Below are 22,163 nucleotides of genomic sequence, written 5' to 3' on the forward strand. Positions count from 1 at the left end.
GGGATTGTTAATCAGATATATAGTATCCTAACATGGTTACTCTTGATCCTATGCGACTAGAAAAGGCATGGTACCCGAAAAACTTTAAACAATCAGAAGCCAACATGACCTTGAATGAATTCAAGTTGATTGGTTACAAATTGGATGATATCCGTTGATCGGTTATCCGTTTTTTAGGTACCATGCCTTTTTTGGTGCCATAATCGGACCTCTGTTCATTTAACCTCTCCATATTATCTATGTATGACACATAATAACTTATCATGGAATTTTACCAACGTGATTATGACTTATGAGGATTTAAAAATTTAACATGAATATAAAATGTAATATCAGATGAGCATAACTTACAATTTTTTTTTTGGAAGGGAAAGCATCCATTTTAAAAAACTCCCTGATCAACAAAATTTTGAGTTTTAAAATTATTCCCAATAATTGAATTTGAACGCTTTCCTGACCAAAGCCGAATCTAAAAAAACAAGTTGGCGAGTTGTCAAAAAGGAGGTAAGAAAAAAAAAAAAAAACAGTTGTGCCATCAAGAAAAGTTTGAAGGTAATTTTTTTAGCAGTGTGTAGAGTCTGTTCTTGTGTGACCCTCCTCTCCCAAACCCAGAAGGGAAAACAACAAATTAGCAACTGGACACGTGTAATGAGAAACCTGTCACAGACTGAATAATGCAAATTCACGACAAGTGCAGTGCAAATAGGTGCAGCAGATGCAGACGTCTGGCGAGGACATTTCCAGCCATTCTCATGTCTCCATCTTGAAATCTCCATATTCCTTCTCTCAGATATATATATCTCTTCAAGAAATCCCTTAAAAGTCATGTCAATATGCATGCGATACTTCTATTACTGGGTACATAATTTCTTTTAAGCCCCCAAAAGAAATACTCCTGGATGGGCGGTTACCAAAATTCTTAAACTGAAAATTTCTGAAAATTTTTCATCATAGAGAACTTAATAGCGTATTGTTGAGGATCAGCAGTTTTAATTTCATACATTACTGTACAATATGAATTATCAGTATCAACTAGAGATAATACTAGGGGTGTAAGTCAGGCTGAATTAGTAAGGTTGGAATCAACTCTAATCCAACCCGAGTTATTGAACCTTCAACTCCTAATCCAACCCAATAAACTTGAATTGGATTGGCCCGATTTCTTCCATCTTCCTTTTTTTTTTTTTTTGCTAAAATATTATTTAAAAAGAACTAAAGATTCGCAGAACAAGGTTAAATGCTTTAGCATTGTTATATGGACAAAGTTATGGTGCTTTAGGAATCATCTTAATATCATGCATAAATGTATATTTATATCTACAAACACGAAAACATGCCAAATTGAGGTTGGTTTTAGTTACCCAAAGCCTATCTCATCCCTATGTCAAAATGTTAAATCCAGTTCATACTTTTCAATACCATCCCAAACCTAAACTTCCACACGACCCAATTCAATTTGATTTTTAGGATGGGTTCATAATTTTTAGATTTAGTTTGGGCTAATCCGACCCAAATTACGTTCCTAATAAATAGTAAATACCAATTAGTAATTTGAACAGTTTAGACGTAATTTTTTTTAATTTTTCTATATAATCCAGAGTGGATTATTAGACAATTTTTTCAAGATCCACTAAATAAGGACCTTACAATAATCGGGCTTGAATCTGCTATCCACGAGCTGTTCCCACATCTCTATTCATGAGACATTATAGTTGTGCATTGGGAATATCTCCTTTATCATTCATAGGGAGATTTTTTCAATACACGGTAGTAGTGCTATGTGGGTAAGGATGTGAGAACAACTTGTGGGTAACGAGATCTGAGTGACAATAATCTGCAATTCAGAACTAAAAAACAAAAAAGATGGTAAGGTCGTTTGTGACATAAATCTCTGCCGTCACAGCTAAGTTGAAAACTTGAAACATGGTTAAGTCCCAAAAATTATCGTCGATCATTTCTTCGGTTTTTGAGAGGGAAAACTGAAAAGTTTCCTGTGACCAGCCTGCCAAATTGAATTTAATACTTACAAAACCGTTCTCATTAGGGGAGTAAAAAAATCGAAAACCGAATCGACAGAAAAAACCAACCAAAACTTAATCGAAAAATCGGTTAACCGAATCAGTTGGTTTGGTGTTTTTAAAAAAACTGAAAGTACTGGTTCGGTTTCGGTTAACCAATATAGAAAACCAGTGGTTAACTGAACCGACCAATATACATATATTTCTATATATTTATGTATATTATATGCATTATATATATATATATATATATTATAAATTAATAAATATGCATTATATATATATATATATATAAATATACATTTACAATATATATTGAAATATTATTTATTATTTAAAATATAAATCTTTATATATTTATAATTTTTTATTATATATTTATATATATTTTTATAATATATATTGTAAAAATTAAAAAACTAAAAATCCAATAAATCAAACCAATCAACCGATTAACCAATAGGTTTTGGTTTGATTTCGGTTACCAATTTTCCAAAAACCGATACTATCAGATCAATTACAAAATATGCCCTATGATTCGAATAACGGAACCGTAAGCACCCCTAGTTCTCACACCATCCTAACGGCACTTTATAGTAATGCATTTGAGAATATCTCCCCAAAAATAAAAATATATAAGGACCGAGATGTTTGTAATGCACGATTTAAAAAGGCTGTGAAAACGGTTATCTGATGATCAAATCCGAACTCCAACCCGAAACCCTCCGGTAAATTTTGAACACGCCAGTGTTCAATGAGAAAGACAAAATATAATATCAAATTGGTTTTTAATTAAATAAAACAATGGCGTGTTCAAAATTTAGTGGAGGGTCTTGGATTTGTCATGTGACGGTGGTCAGGACTAAGGAGAAGTGATGAAAAGACAGAGAGAGAGAGATATGTTGATGATGATTAATAATAGCTTGTATACATTCAATTCAATTCAAATGGTATACATGCTTTTCACTCATCCATCATTCTCTTGGCTGTTTATGTGGAAAGTACGTGGCTTTTAAAATTTAAAATTTTAATTATTGGATGGGCTCCCTCGACTCCATAACAGTCAGATATTTACAGGTAATAATAATTAAATATTAATAATTACCTAGCTAGCTACATGGCTACATACATACATGTATCCATTCATTATTAGTCACCATCTTAAACACCTCTTTAAGCTTCAGGCCAGCAGGCCTCTGAATTCTGAAATCTGATCGAATATGGAGGAAACTGCTCTAAGCCCTTTAATGGCATCTTCTTCCCCTCCCACACTTTATCAGAAAACCAACTTGGTCCCGTTCTACTACAGCCTAGTGGTGATCGGATCGGCTGCCGTGGTTCTCGTGGCATACAACTTATTCATCATGGGATGCTGTACACAACTGCGTTTCTGGAGATCATCGCACCAGAGCCAACCACCCCAAGAAACAAGCCAGACTTTCCAGAACCCTTACTACTACTACTACAATGGCTTAATTTCAACATTCAAGTACCAGAAAGGGGAGAAGGGTGAACCAGCTGCTGCTTCCGACACTGAATGCTCGGTGTGCTTGTCAGTTTTCGAAGATGGCGAAGATGTTCGGCAGCTGTGTCTGTGTAAGCACTTGTTCCATGCTCCTTGTATAGATATGTGGCTCTACTCTCACTCCAATTGCCCACTTTGTCGCACCGCCCTCGAGCTGCCGGTTTCTTATCCCCGGAGATTATTGACAGAGGAGTCCCGACAAAGTTCGCCGAATTCCGCCAGCCCAGTCTGATTGACTCTTGAGTTCCTTTCTTCTCTTCTTCTTTTGTCCATCTTGTTCATGTATAGTTTCCTTCTGTAAAATAATTTATGGTGTATGTGGATCTTTGACGGAGTGATTATTAATTCTTTTCCTTCATAAGGCAAACTGATCAAACATTGTTTTTGTGTGTGTGTGTGGTTTTTTTTTGGATATTGGAAAATGAAATTCTTCGATTCTAAATTTTGCTGAAAATTCAGTTTCGGTATAGGCTGCAAACGGGATGGGATCAAATCAGACATAAGGTCGATTCAAATTTACTTTCATTTATATTCTGATTCAAATCAAATCTTATCCTTAAAATTTATACCCGATATTGAATCAAATTCGATCGGAACGAAAATGATCAAAATGTTATATATTATTAATAAAATGACTTAACTTTAAATATTGTATATCACGAACAAAATATGTTTAAAACAAATTTATGAAAAATTGATCAATGACCCTTGTTAAAATCACAATATTTAAACCAACTTTATTAATAGATAGAACATAAATTTTATGTAGTCCATATTTTACTCTATTATCAAAAAAAAAAAAAAAAGAACATAGATTTTAAGTATATACGTTTATATCAGATGGAATTGGTTTAAATAGGGGTCTAGCCATATTTGATTCAAGAGTTCGATTCTTGATAAATTCATTAATATTGGTTGTACATTAAATCTAGATTTCAACCAATTATATTAATTTACTTTTCATTCGTTTATATTTCATAAAATGTACTTGCCATTACATTAAACCAATCATGTCTATTGTTGCATGATGTAGCATATGCACTATACATTTTGCGTTAATTCAATTATAAAAGAATCCAATTTGGATCACCCTTAACCTGATTGAATTTGAAGTCAAATTCAGACAAACAAAATATTTGCAGCCATATTTCGGTAAGTTACAGTTTAATGTGGCCAAAATTTTAAATATTTTGATTTAGGGAAATCTGTGCTTCTGGAAATAAATGCACAGATAAATTTTGATAAATACAAGCTGATTGGTTACCACTTTTATGATACCAGTTTATTGATTAAAATAACCAAAAATTCTATTTTTAAGTTTTGAACTAGGGTTTTGTCCTTATGAGCATATCCACGTGTCCTAAAGACGAGATAAAGCCGGTTCCCCAAGATCCAACTTGATGATTTAGCCCCCTCTTCCAAAATAATAATAATAATAACCCTATACATGGACACTGGGATATAAATCAGATTATTGGAGGGGAGGGGAGGGCAGGGTGCAGTGACTCATTTATCTTGTCAAACTCAGGGTGGGTGGTTAGTGGGTAAACCAATACAACCTATTGGATTCATATATACTCACGCAGATAAGACTTTATTTAATAAAAAAACATCTAATAATAATATCAATTATAACACTAAATTAATAAAATAATCTGATGGAGCCTAAGCCTAACACAAACAACCTTTACTTGCTTCAAACTTCAAATTCAAGCCTGGACCACCTTTGTATCAACCAAAAGATTTAAAGTAACATAAGATATGCACTATGCAGTATTTGATTTGAAGGGACCCACATGTGGTACAGGTGGAATGCTGGGGTATCTGTATAATTTCACTTGTAGAGAAAATAAAGTCTTAATTGATTATTGAAATCAGTGTTTCTAAGTATTAATAAGTTCTACACTGGTTTAGTAAGTGTATCCATGCATTTATTCATTTATTTGTTAGTGTTATTTATGTATTCATTCATGGGAATTATAACTTATAAGAATTTCTAACGTGTGTGTGTTCGTGGATATCATACTCTTGTCCTAAGTGTATCCCAATATATATATATATATATATATATATATATATATATATATATATATATTAAAATCCTATGTTCAATACTCTTTATGATACTAAAAGCTGACTTTGCTTCAGTGTCACACTACCAAACCCATTTGGAATCGGATAACAGATAAAGATTAGTGGTTTACCTGAACCAGACCCAAACTGACCTTTTATTGGATCAGATCAAATGGACCAAGAAGTTCGCTCCTCTTGTTTCTACTTTCTACTTTCTACTGAGGTTAGGTTACATCACGCTGACTTTCTAATATATGTGGGCATGGCAGTTGCAGGTTGCAGCGCAGCGCAGCTCAGCTCTACAACTCAATTTTGTGCGTATTCTAATCATAATAACTGGTCATGTTTTGGATTTTACACGTACATTCTATCATCAATTCTTTTTCTTTTTATAAGACGGTAAAGCATCTGCCGTATTCGTTGCCCCAATCTTGATCTTGTGGCATATTTGGAAAAACCGAAATAATCAAGTGTTTAAAAATAGGGACTTGTATCTCCCCTCCTTGTCCTGTTAGGTAAAAAAGCCAAACAACATATTTGGAGTTTTTATCAGTGGGGAAGGTAGCCCATCCATTTCCCAAGTGATCTGCTTCTGTTGATTCTGTTATAAAAAATCAAAAGGTAATGGAGAATGTGACTCCCTCTAGGATATTGTTGTTCCAGCTTGGAGTTTCAGATCGATTATTGAGAATTGTTATGAGTTTTACACCGGGTCTTTGGTCTCAACGTTTACTACTCCCGTTGTTATATAGAAAAGCCAATGCAGCGGCCCATTGATTGGCTTATTGTGGTTACGCTAAGTCGCTAATCCTTCTGGTGATGATGATACATATTCGGGTGAACTTCGTTTTATTTGTTTTAGTGGTTTCTTGGTCTTTTCTTGTTTTGTCCCCAAAAAAAATTCTATAATCTGGACATAACTAGAAACCACCTGCAACCAGGTTCTGGCATTTTTACTTCACATGAATTACACGTGGTCATAAATTCAACTCTGAATTTCAGAATCCCAACCAAATTTTAGAATGCTATGCGGACGGCCCCTAACCTCTCAAATCCTTATAACGAGAGTATGACTAACATCCTGCTCCTAATATTTTCAACTCCTTCCTTTCTGTCTGATCATTATTCGTTTATGTGCTTTACCTGTATACTTTCCTCAGTAATGCTTTGGTGTTTTTCTTAAAAAATGGTAATACATCACACCTAGAGGCTTACACCTCACGCAACTAGAAGTTCAAGCGCATCGCCCTGGACTTCTGCATCTGTAAAACCATTGATTTTGATTTTTGGATAGGCTGTTGGCTACCTAGTGGACCTTGTAATTGACCTAATGCGATAACATGAACAGATCCATCATATGGGGTTTGATACACCGTCCCAGTTTAGGCCAATGACACATCCTCTTTCCAGATTAAACATCTCTGTTTGTCTTTTCCTAGTCCTTCAAACAAAGCATGTCAACTTGTACCAGTGTTTACATGCATAAATGCATGCATGGTCAAAGACTGAACAAAGAGAACTTAAAGGGGAAAACTTTCAAAATCTGCATAATCAGACATAATTTCACTCATATTACAAGAGACTTTATATTCTCATTTCACAGTAGAGCTCGTGCTTCTTTCATAATGAGGATAACACTTACATTCTTCTTAAATTGTCTAACCTTGCCTGTAGCTCATCATCTATCCCACTATCCTCGTTGCCTGTTGATTCAGCTTGGGCAACTTTAGTCTTTGCAGCTGGTGCAGCCACTGCTGCTGAGGGGGCATTCAATAACTGTACATAAATTAGATACAAAAGAGAGAGAAAAAAATTATTATCATTATTTGTCACTTAGGTACACTTGACATAAAAGAAAACCATTCTGCCCATATTCACCATAGAAACAAAGAAACAAGTGAAATGAAAGACATACCTCTGAATTGATGTCAATTCCTATTTCATCAAGCACCTGATTCACAAGCTCGTCTGATTCTTCCTCTTCCTCATCCCCTTCCAAAGCATCATCAATGGCTTCTCCCATTACCTCTGTTACCATTTCCATCTTCTCATTTTGCCTTTCAAATTCTTGCATTATTTTCTGCAACGATGGCAAGTTCATCTGTCTATTCATCTGCCCCATTGCCTTTGTAACACCTTTCATGGCCTCCCCCATTGCTTGTGTTGATTTCAATGTCTGAAAATTTTCATACATGTAAACTTTCAAACATGACAGGGATAGTTTATTGAAACTTCCTGTAACTAGTATTTGTGTGCCTAGTAAAAGCAACTAAAACATGTAGAAGCCCCTAAGAGACCAATGTAGGGTGGCGCATTTGCTAAGCAGTCACTGCACCTCTTTGTGTTAAGGAACTAATGCTTCTTAAGTTAGAAGTTGCTCTAAACATAAACAAGCATCTCTCTACTAACAAAGTTCTTTCCAAGTCTAAAGCTGGTAAAGAAATTCTAGATCCAGGCCAATAGACTTATTAGGGGTGGCCACGAGCCGAGCTTCTCATGAGCTATTCGAGCTCGGCTCATGAGCTTAGTATAATAAATAAATAATTATTATTATATATATAATAATAATTTTATTTTTTATGTATAATAGTAAATAATTTTTATAATTCTTATTTGTTGTTTGTAAAATAAAAAATATTTTTATATGTATAATTTTTTTAGAAAAAACTTGGCTTGTAATGTGAGTCATATCAGTTGTGCGAGGACCAAACAACAGAAGCTCTAACCTTAAAGCTGCCTGAGTACGATAAAAATCCAGCAGTATTATTTTTGTCTATTTATGGTACAAGTGAACCTTTCCTTCTACCTCATCAAATTCATTCAGCAATCTTAAACAAAAGAATTCAAAAATCATTTTGTAATCCCAGTTATAAGCTCTTTCCTGTTCTTCCAATGATATTCAAATTGTGCTCTTCCTGTTTCTTTCAGTGTTGCTGTTAATTCTCCAGCAAACACCATAGGTGGATAAAGCAGATCTGAACATCAGCGGCTTCTATTAGTGGGGGAAAGTAGGCACTAAAGTAGAAATTTAATTCAATTATGAAGGATTCTGGAAGTGGATGGTTTAACCACACCTACTAGGGACCCATGAGAATTAACCTTTCTTTTCTAATTTGGGTGTATTACCAAAAGAATGTAACTTACCTAGTCATATCATTCCAGGGAAGAAACCATACTTAACAGCTATACATTGACATCATAAACAATTAGCAATCCACAGACATCATATTGCTTACTATATCCAGTCACCAAGTGCAATAAAATAAAAAATAAGAAGCGGACAATAATAAGTAGGAAACTAAAAGGCAAGGAAAGATGATAAATCCCAGGAAGATACTTTATAACTTGCAATAGAAAAAAACAATATGTGCCAAATTTACCTGAATTCGAAGAGCAACACCTTGAAGTTGCGACTTAAGCTTATAAAACTTTTCAATTTGATGCCGCGTTCTAATAAGGTCTTTTGCCATTATTTTCACAGCTCCCTGAAAAAGAAAAGACCTCAATATCAGCAAATATTTGGTTCAGATGGCCATGAAGCTTTTCCCATTTGGTCCTTAATCACAGTATCACACTACTCACATATTCTACTGCACATTCTAAGGCAATGCTAAGTGACGGGAGCACCTTGTTGCCTAGGCACCCACCTAAATGCCACCTAGGCAATAAATTTTTTAAATGAGAACCTGAATCCTAGAGTAGTTCCCTAGATTTCATAGAAATCAGCAATCATCTTTCACTAATGATTACTAATAATATTTATCAAATAAGTATAAGCTTCATATCAAAACATAGAAAATAAACATATTCATGACAAGAAAATGAGGAAACAAAAGAAAACTCAGAATATCAATCATCCTCATCAGTGATATCGTTGTCTTTGTTTTCACATATGACAAAACCATTTATTCTACTTTTCCTTATTTAGTCACCCATTGGAACATTGTCCATTTCCTTAAAAAAAACTCTGATTTAAATAAGTACCAAGCATAAATCAACTTAAATCAAATGAAACCAACTCAACTAAGCCTCAAGTCAAATCAAACTTAAGTCTGATTTATCCCTCTACAAGAGGGAGAATGGAAATGCTTCCAATGGGGCAAGGGGCCTCAAGGAGAATATTGAAGGCTCTCAAATAGATTCCCTTTCAAGTCAGCAGCCGAAATGCCTTCATATTTATTTATGGCCAATGACCAATTATGTTTCACCATTTCATTTCATAAGGGACCACATCCTCTGTTAAGTTATTTGCTTTCAAATCTTTGCTTCACTACTTAAACCCACATCCTTTCATCCTTCCTCTAGCTCTTTCAGAACCCTCCATTTGCATCATATTACTCTTCACTGGTGTTCTCTGTGCAAGACATGATCAATCCTCTACCTTCCAACAGCATCATAACCACACGATTTATTACATATAAAATATAAAAAAATAGTACCTGGAAATAACAACATGAAAAGGATTTTGAGAACCCAACCAAGAAGAAAATCCAATATATTTCAATAGATAGAACAAATGATGAAATGATGGATAAGATAGAAGCCCAAGCAAAGTTGGATGGAATGATGAATGACTTAGGGCTGCTGTGCCAAACTGTAGACAGATCATATGCGCGATCAAACTGCTATAAAAATGAATTGATAATTGGATAAAGCATTAAAAATAAATAGGTTGGAAAGAATAATGCACCATCTGTCCTTGCTTGGCACTTTTCTTTATCTCCACAATAAGCTTCTTCTCTTGTGATTGCAGCCCTTGTCTCTCCCTTTCAATTTCTCTAATGGATTTGTCTAGCATCCTCTTATTTTCCCGCAGAAGCTCTACAAAATACAACCATTATTAAAGGTGCTCATGTAGGTGACTATCTCACGTCTAGGCAGGAACTGAAACAAGAATAGCAAGGATGAATCAAAGTAATGATCTAGATTCTCGTGGACCTCCATGTAGTTGATCAAGCAAATGCCCAATTGACTCTATAGTCTTATTAAGTGTCTGGTTGTCGCTTTACATTTTACAATAAATTACCTCCTACAAAATTTGAGTAAAAATCATGCTCTAATCTACCAACATGATCTAGAGTTCATTTTACAGCATTAGAATATCTTTTCCGTTTTTATGTTTAACAATTATTGGATCACAAAATCGTGTAACCCAATGATAGAATATCGTATTGTGCAAGATTTTGCATAAATACAATGTATGGTTTATCATACTCAGGAATCTAATTGTAGAAGAAAAGCGACAGAAAAATACGATATACCAAAGTTTGACTAAATTTGACCACCACTGGCTTCAAAAAAAAAAAAAAAAGACTAGATTTGACCACGATTACTTTGGTTAGCCTCATAAAGTCCTTTTGAAACTTATGATAATTAGCATAAAAGTTCTATCAAAACTTTATACATATAAATAAACCGAAAGAAAAAATAAATGTGGTTTAGGAAACTGGAAACCCTAAGTTTCGTTGGCGTAATTGATAAAATATCGAACTTGATCGCTTTAATGCCCTTTGATCCTAGCGATGATTAAAATTTCTCTGTAATTCAGTTCAAAGGGGCCCTCTTGATTTAAAATATGTATGAGCTAAAATTACAGAAATTTTAACCGAAAAAAGTTGTGAAAAATGGATTGAGAATGAACATTCAAGCCAAATAATAAAATATAAAAAAAGAAACCAAGTATAGCACAATCGAAACATATACCTGCGGGGGTTTTCCTCTTGCCAAACAGGAAACTCATCTTGTTCTAGCGAAGTAGCGATGCTATAACGTGCCCAACTGCAATGAAAATATCGTTCTGGTACGATCGTATGCGCTATGCAGCAAAGCTCTCTTTGTATCTCCCTCTTTCCCTCTTTCTCTTATCCAACACATAATCATCGTCTTTTAAAATCAGAGAAGGTTGCTTCCATCACCCGACTTTCTTTTGTTTTATTTGTTATTAGTTGTTAACTTGTTAAGCGGCATCGTACTCGTAAAGTCGTAGCTGAAGCCTGAGGGAAAAACAGAACCCGGAAGGGAAATCTTTAGCTGTTTGGCTGTTTGCTATAAAAACCCTAAAAACAGCAGCCTGGGCTGTTTCCTGTTTGTGTTTGGGTGGCTGGCTGCCGGGCTCAGTCCTCAGTGGCTCTAGTCTTTATTGACACGTGGAAAATACAGTTGGACCCACCTTGCCCGCGCATTTGGAATTTTGGATTCGACCCGTTAAGCCTTTCAATTTCAGCTCGGGAGTCACGGATCTTCCGATATCCATGACTGATGACTCCGTTTTGTAATCTTACCGAATATCAACGGTAGGATAGGAATGGTAATTTTCCCAGTTTTGTGGATTGGGGACAGACAGAGAGGGATGATTTTCTCCCCACAGGGATCAGGGATGGGATGGAGAAATCTTCTTTTGTATTGGTTGGGATGGGAGAGCACTCCCTGCCCCAAGGGTCCCCTGATCCATCCTGTGGAGAGAACACTCTTTGTTGAGTATTTATGTTTTTATCATGAATTAATCAATGAATTTATGTTAATATCTTTAAAAAATATAGTTGAATATATTTTATTTTAATTTTTTAATAAAATATAAATAAAAAATAGAATGAATTTGATATCATTAAAAACACATTTGGTGGGGAATGGAGATCCCTGTGGGATGGGGAAATCCCTATCCTCGTTGGCTCTCGTCCCTGTCTCATTTCGTTGCCATTCCTAACAGCAAGTAAGCTCAAGCTTTTACTTTTTACTTTTATTATTGTTATTATTTTTTTTTTATCTTTCTAAGCAGTCTCCAATATTGAGTTTATCAAGAGAGAGTAGTTCATGAACTAGTACTACTCACTAGAGCTCACATGTGATATAAGAGGTGCAAATGGGCTAGGATGGGCCAATAAGATTTTATAGCCTATCGGCTTATTGGTCTTTCTTGGATGAGCTGTGGGGACCATAGGCTGGAGATGTGCCTCCTCACAAACTGCTATTGAAATGGATTGGCCTAAGCTAAATTAGACTGCCCCAATGGACCCTGATATGCAACTCATAAGGGGGCTGGACCGACCAATTGGGACAAATTTTTCTATGTACACGATGGAGAGAGAGAAAGTAGAGTCCTTTAGTTTTAGTGGATAATGAACAACCCATTGGGCTGGCTCAGATTGATTTTGCCAGCAATTAATGGGTAGATCGATCTTGGGCCCTATTCCACTACTATAAAAGTGGGCCGGGATTTCTTTAGTTTTTCCAACGCTAGGACAGGCCCATTTGGGCGGGCTGTTTAAGACGTAGGCAGAAGCAGGCCTTAACTCATCCTGATCCCTCTCTGCAACCTACTTATAATGTTAAAAATCATGAATGGATTTTCTCTCCGGATGCTATATGTTTCTTCGTGTATGCAGAATGCAGACGACCAAGGGTCGTTAGGAGAAAGAAACTGAGCCAAATGGGCTAACTGCTAAGCACATCCACCCTCAGTCTGACCATAACCGGGATGATCATAAATATCACATGTATGACAGATGGTTTATGTGTATGTAAAGTAAAAATATTGTTGCGTTTATATTTTCATTCTTTGATATGACACAGCAAAGGCATTTTCTCTTGGAGAGTGCATGAAAGCATGAGAGAGATTTTGTGATTTGAACAATAGTCCTTCTTCTGCTGCAACAACTTTCAATCCCTGTTGTTGTTGTTACAATTTCAGAAGTTGAATCCAAAGTTCGATTAAATACAGGTTAAAGTGCCGATATTGATATTTTATCTTTCTAATATATCCTGATCAGTCTTCTGAATCTGAAACAAGAACAGGCATCAACTCGCTGATGTGGGGATCGAGTGAGGTCCGGTTAGGGTTGGGGAGAGCATTTATCCAATTTTAAATGGGTCGGAGGCCCCATGTAGATGTAGTTGTCATTCTTTAAATAAGTTCAGCCACTTCAAAGCGTTATCAAAATGGCTCTTAATTCTTAAACTCCCAACTCCATTGACACAATAATATCACGGACACGGTGGTGCCAAAATCTTGTGCTGGTTGCGCCTGTGGGACCTATCGTCTTGACTCTTAAGAGTTGAGACTGAACCAAGGGTATTGATAAATAGTCCAGCCCACACAACCAGAAAATAAAAGGCCTCGGGTATAAAGATGGGCCTAGATGGGCCAGGCTTGTCAAGAGCCGGTTACGCTAGCCATATGTCCTTGGGATTTGTTACGAAATTCCTTAGGAAAATAAAAGGCTATATTTGGTTTGGTTGAAAATAAGAGAAACAGAAAATTGAGGGAAAGTAAGTTGTAAAGAAAATTGCCAAAATTCCTTACGAAACCAAGCACAACCTTAGTGTAGTCTGTTTGATTTGCCTTTTGAGGTAGTGGCTAGTGGGGCGGGAGGAGTAATAGTTAGCGGCACAAGTGATCCCCATTCCCCACCCAGCTAAACCGGCATCAGCAAATCTGTAACTTTGGTTGCCTTCTCCAGATATCCTCCTCATTTGACTGCATTTACTGGAGGAGTGGAGCCAACGAAAAGAAAGAAACGGTCAAAAGCGCAACTCAATGAGGATAGCTAGCTTCAGTCCCTAACCTCTCTCCATGTTTCCTTTGTCGTCGTACGTTCTTAAGCTGAGGCTGAGGGGATATTCCTTTCCCACTCAGGCTTCTCGCGTCAACATTGAATGAAACCCTAAATATTGGATCGAAGACATGCCAAAATGGATAAGCAACTAGTAGAGGTGCCAGCCAGCCACCATTAGCCCATTAGGCATTAGCATGAAACTGAAAGTAGTAGTGGTGGCGGGTGAGTTTCTCACTAACTTCAACTTCTTCCTTCATTAATTACTGTTTATCTCTCTTACTTCTTTCCTCTACTCATCAACTATTCATTTACTACGCACAAAAAGCAAAAAGAAGCAAGCAACTCTTTTTCAACCCTTTGATTGGTGTCTACATTATTGGAGAGATATCGATCTGCTACGCCCATTGGCATAGCCTTGGACTACAGCCGTAAATCACAGCCCCGGTTGCATTGATGTATGATGTATCCCCACCACCTTGAATTGGATGAAATGATGTTAAGGTGGGGCCTCAAATCAAAAGGCCATGATTCCAAATCTACGCCCTTAAGCGTAGCAGATTTCAGTTCACCTCTCCAATCATTCATTGTGATTTGTGGCTGCTCCTATTTCAAGTCTGATACTTGATGAACAATGCAAGCACTAGATGGCATTTCTACAATAGATATAGGGGAAGGAATAAATAATTAATGTCATAACCCCAGTGGCATTATACTCATTATGGTGCAGACGTAACATCTCAACTGATGGATACAGGGTGGCCCAGCTTTGGAAACCCAAGCTAGTGCCATTTTAGTTGGACCAGGCCCTGGCCCTGGCCCTGGCCCTGGCCCTGGCTTGATTGAATTAGTTGACGATAGAATCAAGACATAACTATTCAAGGCCAAACCTCATTTTAAAAAGTGTTGGCTCCTTGTTTATTGCCTTTGAATCTTTGAACTTGGACATATATATATATATATATATTACTTCCAGCTGCCTCCCTCATTTTATAGTTAGTTTTCTAGCATTATTTAGTAATGCCAGAAATTTGGAGTTTGAGCAAAATATCCCCCCCCCTACCACCACCACCACCACCACACCCACACAAAGAGAGAGAGAGAGAGAAGAAGGCTTCGTTCATTCTTATCCATGGATCTGGTGGACCTAACAGCTAGTGCAGGATCACATTGGCCCATTAAGGGATAGTGTCAAATAATTCTTTGAGATGAAAGGACCACATTGCCCTCAGCACTTGCGCAACTGAGGATTTTAGCTAGGAAGAAAAGATAGCTCAGAGGGAGCCAGTTGCAATGTCTTATGTTAAGTAGGAAAGCAATGAAATTGGCAATTGGCCATTGGCAAAGCAAATAGTAGTAGTATTAGTAGAAGTGCACATTTTTTTTGTTCAAACCAGACAAGTGAAAAAAGTAGATTGTTCCGATCAAATATAATCATGCCTCCCTTTCTCTTTGTGAGAGGCAAACGAAAAAAGAAAAGCTGTTACACACACATGTACACAATTTAGTTTCTTTAGCTTCTGCTCTTTCTCTCCTCGGGATCGCCAACTGCCCCATGCCTTTCTTCTCTTTTACTCTTCTAGCTTAGCTTCTTTAACAAAAGCTGCCCACGTCGGCCCCTTCCCACGGCCTCGATGGGCCACCACTCTCTTGTTCAGTAATTAAAACTTAAAGAGCATTCACTCTTGTGGGGGGACCCGTATTGAACTAGACTAGACCTTTTTTTTTTTTTTTCTCTTTTACTTAAGGCCAGGCAAATGCAAAAAGGTTTATTGTCCTTTTTATACACTGGTGAAGAACATACTAAGGTCATAAAACGAACTTAAGCGGATCCATGAATATCTCCACTATTCAATTCCCCTACTACCCAATATATAAAATTCAAAAAGAAAAAGGAAGAAAGAGGGTAACCTGGTCACCAGTCACCACAAGAGCAAAAGCTTTCTTGTGACGAGCACTCTGCTTCAAGAAGAAAGAGCACTCTCATATCTTGTATATACATGTAGTGAAAACGAGAAAGTATTTGTTACATCCTTCCCATTGTTATTTTTAGTTTATTTTTACAGAGAGTGATATAATGGAGCTCAAACCGAAAATCTAAGGCTGCAATGTAAACGTAATTCTACCTTCTTTTGTGAATGAAAAAATTGTAGCAAGAGAGAGAGAGAGAAAAAAGGCGAGGAACAACACAACAACAATGGAGTGGGGTGGGGGAGTGTGGGGGGGCTTTTTTCATTCAAAGACGGAAGTCGGAGACTGACTACTCAAGCTCAACCTCACACAAACGCACACAAAGGTCTACGGATGAAACCAACAACATAGGTTTCATAGTTCATACCGGATGAAACAACATGACGTGGATGGACAATTATCAAGGCGCTACGTGTCAAGGAAACGAATGATGATGTAGATGTGTTAGGGAGGAAAAGGGCGCAGTCTGCTTACCTTATAGGAGAAACTGGTGTGTGTGTGTGTGGGACGACCAGCAATTTACATACAAATGTAAACACAGCGTAGCGGGGGAGGGAGTACGGGTTGCAGAGAACACTCGTGTGCGTGTTGTGGGGCCCACACGCGCAGAGAGACAGACGGGTCCAGGATGTCACGTGTGCTGTGACGTTGCCTGTCGCAGCGCTGAGACGACAGATGCACGCGCCTCCCTTGTGATTTCCACGCTGTGTACAGTGCGACTGTTGCTTGATTCATGACACTGCCAGTACGCCAGCGCACGTGCGGGGTCCATGCAGCACAACTGCACAATTTAGTATGCTCCTAAGGAGATCGACTCCTATCAGGGCAAATCTGTGCCCACACTATTCTAACAGCCTTTTGCAACTTGCATTAGGCAGTAAAAACTGTCCGAATAGGCTTTGCCCTAATTGAAGCCGAATTCGCTCCTAAATACTATCCCTCTTTTCCTGTTCTTTGGCTCTGTTGTCGGAGCTTTTAGCAAATAATTAGACCCCATTTGGGAGTAATTGTTGGATAAACAAGTGTTTATCTTAATAAGTGTTAAGTGAAAAAATTACTTATTGAAAATATACTTAACTTAGAAATAAGTAAAATTTTTTGGCTTTTTCAAAACATACTTATTTTCCCAAATAAGCATTTATTCAGATTTGTTTTTCCCGAACGCATGTAAGACTTGTAAGTGCTTATGCATGTAATCTCAGCCTAAAATAAATGCTTAAAAATATACAGTTCCAAAGAGGGCATAGAATTATATACGGGATGTTAAAACTAATTCTCCCAAATAATAACCGGAAAAGTACAAAAACACGCAGTGCAGAATTCTAAATTCTAGCCCCCCTATTACTAGCCCTCTCCCCCCTTCCCTATAAACCACATCCTGTATAAATTTGACTCAATTCATGATCAGGATGCATTCATCCTACACTATGGGGCTATAAAATTCTGATCTGGATTGATTGGTCATTCTCCCGATAATAATCTAGGATGTTAAGCATTTGGCTCAACCAATTTAGTTTAATTTAGTTATTTGTTAATGCCCAACAGCCCAAACAACAGTTATTATTTGGTGGAGCCATGATGCTACAGTACCGGTTTCACTGCTGAGATGACTGAAACTTCATGTACTTTCATTTATTCATCCGAGACGAGAACAACAAACCAATAATAAATTACCAAACGTACGTGAACTGATCAGAAATGGTGACATCTGAAAATGAAGACCGAACCATTTGACCCGACAATATCATAATATTCATTTCGGTTACATAAGTAAATAAATCAATGAAAACCAATCGCGAAAGACATATTCTGCAAATATTGGTGGAGTGGAAGAAACAATCAATATATATATATATATATGAAAAACAGAGATGGCAATAATATTTGTCACAGAGATTAAGACCAGATATCGAGGAGTGTAAAAACCCCTTAATGTTATTGTCGTTGTGTCCTCTACTGCTCCAAGATCGGTCTGGAGCAAAGGGTCCCACCTTGTCTGTAGGGGAAAGGCATCCGAGAGTTTTACAGACTACACTACTCCTTTACTAAACCATCTATCTAGAGTTCTAAACTCTAGAGACGGGGAGAGAGAACACATGAGCAAATGGCATAGCAAAAAGCTCAACGATCGAATGCCACAAAAAGACGTGGGGTTGGGGTTGGGCGTGGGAGAATGTCTGAGCAAGGACAAACAAGTACTCCATTCGTTACCATAACAGTGTCGTTACTAATTGTACAGGGGTTGTTGAGAGACCGTGGTACAAATTTGGATTGCATGTTTGTAACTGTAAGAATATCATGGTCCCCACTTTAGTAGATTCAAACCCCAAAATCCACTCGGCGCCTTGGCCTAGAATAGAAGCCCATTTGGGATTTGGCCCGCTCGCTGCAAACCTCCTCTCATCCCGAGAGGGCCACGTGTTCAAATTATGTGTGACAGATAATTGATGCATGCAAGAGCCTCACCCTCGCCTCAATCAACAAAATCAAACACATGAAATCCTTGGATTTATTCCCTCGTGGGATCACGAAAAGGACACATTCAACGATTGCGTGTCTTTTCACAGGCCCCACCGTTTTTCTCGGGCGAAATAGACTAGCTAAGGTAGTTAGAATTTACCAAACCAAACACAGGCTTAAACAACGACTTTGATTCTACCTGGTAAGGGTATTTACTTTTTTTTTTCCTTTCACATGCACTCAATTAATACCACTGACTTTTGAAAATTCGTAAATCAAAACCGAGCACCAGTTAACCTTGATAGATTGTTTTTGACTGGTCCGATTCTTCAATTTTTTTATTTTTATATTTATAATATATTATAAATAAATATATAATATTATGAATAAATAATTATAAATATTGTATTCAAAAATATATAATATAATATAATATATATATATATATATCGATTGGTTCGATTAACTGTAGGTTTTTTTAGATTAACCGTCAGTTTGATTAATTGGATTTAAATCTTTAGTTCAATTTCCTCAAATTGGTACGGTTTTGGTTGAATAGAACTTACAAACTCCCAACTAATGAGGCCAATCAAAAAGTTGTTATTAGCGTAGGAGATCATGCCAATGCCAAATAAACATAAAAAGAAAGCGGGAAAACATAGATTAGATGAGGACTTTGGGATTGAGAATGAGTCAGTCAGGCTGCTTGCTCGTTCTCAACTCATTAAAGCTTCAAATTGGAAAAGACTGAACCCAGTTGGCAGGGCTCAGGCTACCGAGCACACACTCATATTTAGGCACTGAAAGAGGAGGTGGAGCCTGCAAATGGCGATATCGATCGTTCTTGTTGATGGTACGAGTCTTGCCGAATCGGGTTCTTTTCTGGCGAATGGCGATACCTGCCTAATGTCGTTCTAAACTTCTAATTTCTATGTAAATTATTTTGTACATGGTTTCTTTTATATTTTGTTCATAGAAAGGCTCGCATAGTCAAGGAAGACATTTTAATGGCTTGTGATCCCAATCTTTCACATTTATTATATTGCAAGGTTTTAAAAATCGAACTTGATGGTGCGCAATCCGGCTGGTCCTATCTATCAACGACCTTGCGTCTGAATGGAGTTACAGGGAGCCTGAAACAGAGAATATGAGGAAGCTTTGGAGGGAATCCGGTATGAATGCTCCGAAGCTCAAGTTAGAATCTTTTCAAAGGCAAGATAAAACCAGATGGCGCAAAGTTTACATACCTTGTTCTTGGGGGGTAGGGAGCCTTTTATAACCACCTCGTGCACTCACTCCTAAGTTTCTGTCAGGTCGGGTATGATTACCTCTGGGCTCCTGCCAGTTCGGGTGTCATCCCCTCTGTTGGACAGAACCGCCACTGCTCCCTTTTGTCGGAGCCGTCTCTACGACTAGCGATGACGGTGGCAGGTGGCGGTGGCAGGTGACCGTTGAAGTGCGGCTGTCAAGCGTCAAATCCCAAGTCAGTCAGGTGCACCGCCCTTGGATACGGACCTCCTCGGTGTCAGGTATGGTACGTTTGTTTAGTTCGGCGTCCTGGAGGCGAAGTGCTGGAGTGGCGAACGAGGTGAAGTCTTGAGTTCGGATAGGGGAGTGTCCCGAACTGCCATGAGGCGGGCCAATTCGGGGCCTAAGGGAGAGTTCGGGCTCCTCGTAGGGAGTTCAGGCTCCTTGTTCGGATTGCTGGTGGGGAGTTCGGGCTCCTTGTAGGGAGTTCGGACTGCTGGTTTCCTCCCTTGATGCTTGCGCCCTGGGCGCACTGTTGTGCCGAGTTGTTTGCCTTTGCCACATATTGAGTGATTACGAGGTCGGGCCAAATCTTCCTTCATCAGAACTGGTTACGGAACTGTTTTGATGACAGATTCTCAGAAGGTTCACTTTGAATGGATGGCTCATTCTGATTTTAAAATATAAAAAACATCCTAAAACTGTTGTTTGAATCGATGGTTCAACCACCAGATCACTGACCAAATTAACGGTTTATGGCCTAAAAACGATATTAAGGTGAAACAGTTGACTGATCGGTTCCCGAATCAATCAATCCGACCATCCAATCTAATCCAATTTTCAAAACCATGCTATATTTTGAGAGAGAGATATATCACTTTATCGTCACTGATTGCAGAGATCTATGTACTATTTCTCCCACATTTCACATACAGAAAACAGAGTTTGTACACTATTGCCAAACAATATGGTGGACTGAATTGCCTGCCTATGGTTTTTTTTAAGTGTTAATAGTTCCTTAATTATTTCATAATTCATGATGCTACAATGAAGACGGCCTCACAACAGTATTGATGTAATTCCGGCTTAAGCTGCCACGTGTTGAAGTAAAGAAGGTTGGGGCCAGCATTAAATGGTTCTTGTGCGAAACAACAATTACTCAAAAACTAAAAACAGCACAATTGACATAATCTGAGTATGAAAGTTAAATTCTATCCACTGGTGGGTAAGGAACTGGTAGCATTCCATACATCATATATAGCGTGAAGTGATTACATAAATATTTTTATTTTTGATTCCTGCTCTTTTAGATAAAGACATATTTGATGATAGTTGCAGCCCCTCCAATCATGGCAATTGAAGGGAAGAGACCTCTTACCATATATAGATAGCGTTTGTTTCCATTGCTTGGTTTATCAAAAATTGATATTAGTGAATTAGCTCAGTTTGGAAATAGATACATATATGTATAGTACAAAATCTTGCATTTTCTATTATTTTGTATATATTTGTAATTGTATGTATTCTTTCAAAATACAAATATATAAAATATAAAACCTTATATTTTGTATGTACTTTTTCAGTATCATACTTAATTTAAAAAGAATACAAATACAAATACGTAGAGAGATCAGATTGATGCACCATAAGCGCCCCACAGCACCTCCCACCCATGTATTAAGAACATCTCCCCATGACAAGTACGAAAGATATTCCCAATGCACGGTAAAATGTGCATGTGGAGCGCCTTCTATGGGACATTCATTGTGATCTCATATATAGAGTGCAAAACTTTGTATTTTATATTAATTTTTATGTATTTATACAATAAACATTTGTGTTCTTTCCAAATTGAGTCTCACTTTAAAAACACGTATATGTACACATAAATGTTCTAATTGAGAAGGGGCCTGCATCATATACACCAATCGTATGTATATGAAATATTGGTGTATTTACTTACGATTGATTATGATTAGGGGTGGGAATAACTAATTAAAAGTAATGCAAATACATTAAAAACTCAAAAAAGAAAAAAAGTTAATTAATTTTGCTCTTAAGAGTGCTGGCATATAAAGAAAGGAACAACGCATAGATACAAAAGTTACGCAGCAAGGCCAGTTACTAGTATTTCCGTCAGTCATCAAAGTAAGCTTTTCTGTCTCACTCTCAATAAAATGGTGAAAGTGAGAGACGTTTTCAATATAAGAAAAGCAGTGAATACGTGTTGTGGAAGTTGGAAGAGAAGGAGAGGAACAGGTTCCAAATTAAGTTAAAGAGATCCATTACCAACTGATACCGACGATGCACACAGTAAAA

The 22,163-nt window shown here is 37.4% G+C and overlaps 2 protein-coding genes across 2 annotated transcripts; one reads left to right on the forward strand and one right to left on the reverse strand.

The window, feature by feature from the left end:
• Positions 1-3,238: 3,238 nt before the first annotated feature.
• On the forward strand, positions 3,239-3,775 carry LOC104609350 (RING-H2 finger protein ATL1-like). The gene has a single exon (XM_010275641.3). It carries the CDS (start codon positions 3,239-3,241, stop codon positions 3,773-3,775), a length of 537 nt encoding a protein of 178 aa, XP_010273943.1.
• A 3,347-nt stretch (positions 3,776-7,122) lies between these two features.
• On the reverse strand, positions 7,123-11,636 carry VPS2.1 (SNF7 family protein). The gene is made up of 5 exons (XM_010275642.2): positions 11,320-11,636; positions 10,307-10,437; positions 8,997-9,101; positions 7,532-7,792; positions 7,123-7,392 (listed from the first exon to the last, which is right to left on the reverse strand). Exons 1-5 carry the CDS (start codon positions 11,354-11,356, stop codon positions 7,255-7,257), a joined length of 672 nt encoding a protein of 223 aa, XP_010273944.1. The 5' UTR covers positions 11,357-11,636; the 3' UTR covers positions 7,123-7,254.
• Between the last annotated feature and the right edge of the window lie 10,527 nt (positions 11,637-22,163).

This window comes from Nelumbo nucifera, chromosome 6, assembly GCF_055504915.1.
Source record: "Nelumbo nucifera cultivar China Antique chromosome 6, China Antique-T2T, whole genome shotgun sequence".
Classification (NCBI taxonomy): Eukaryota; Viridiplantae; Streptophyta; class Magnoliopsida; order Proteales; family Nelumbonaceae; genus Nelumbo; species Nelumbo nucifera.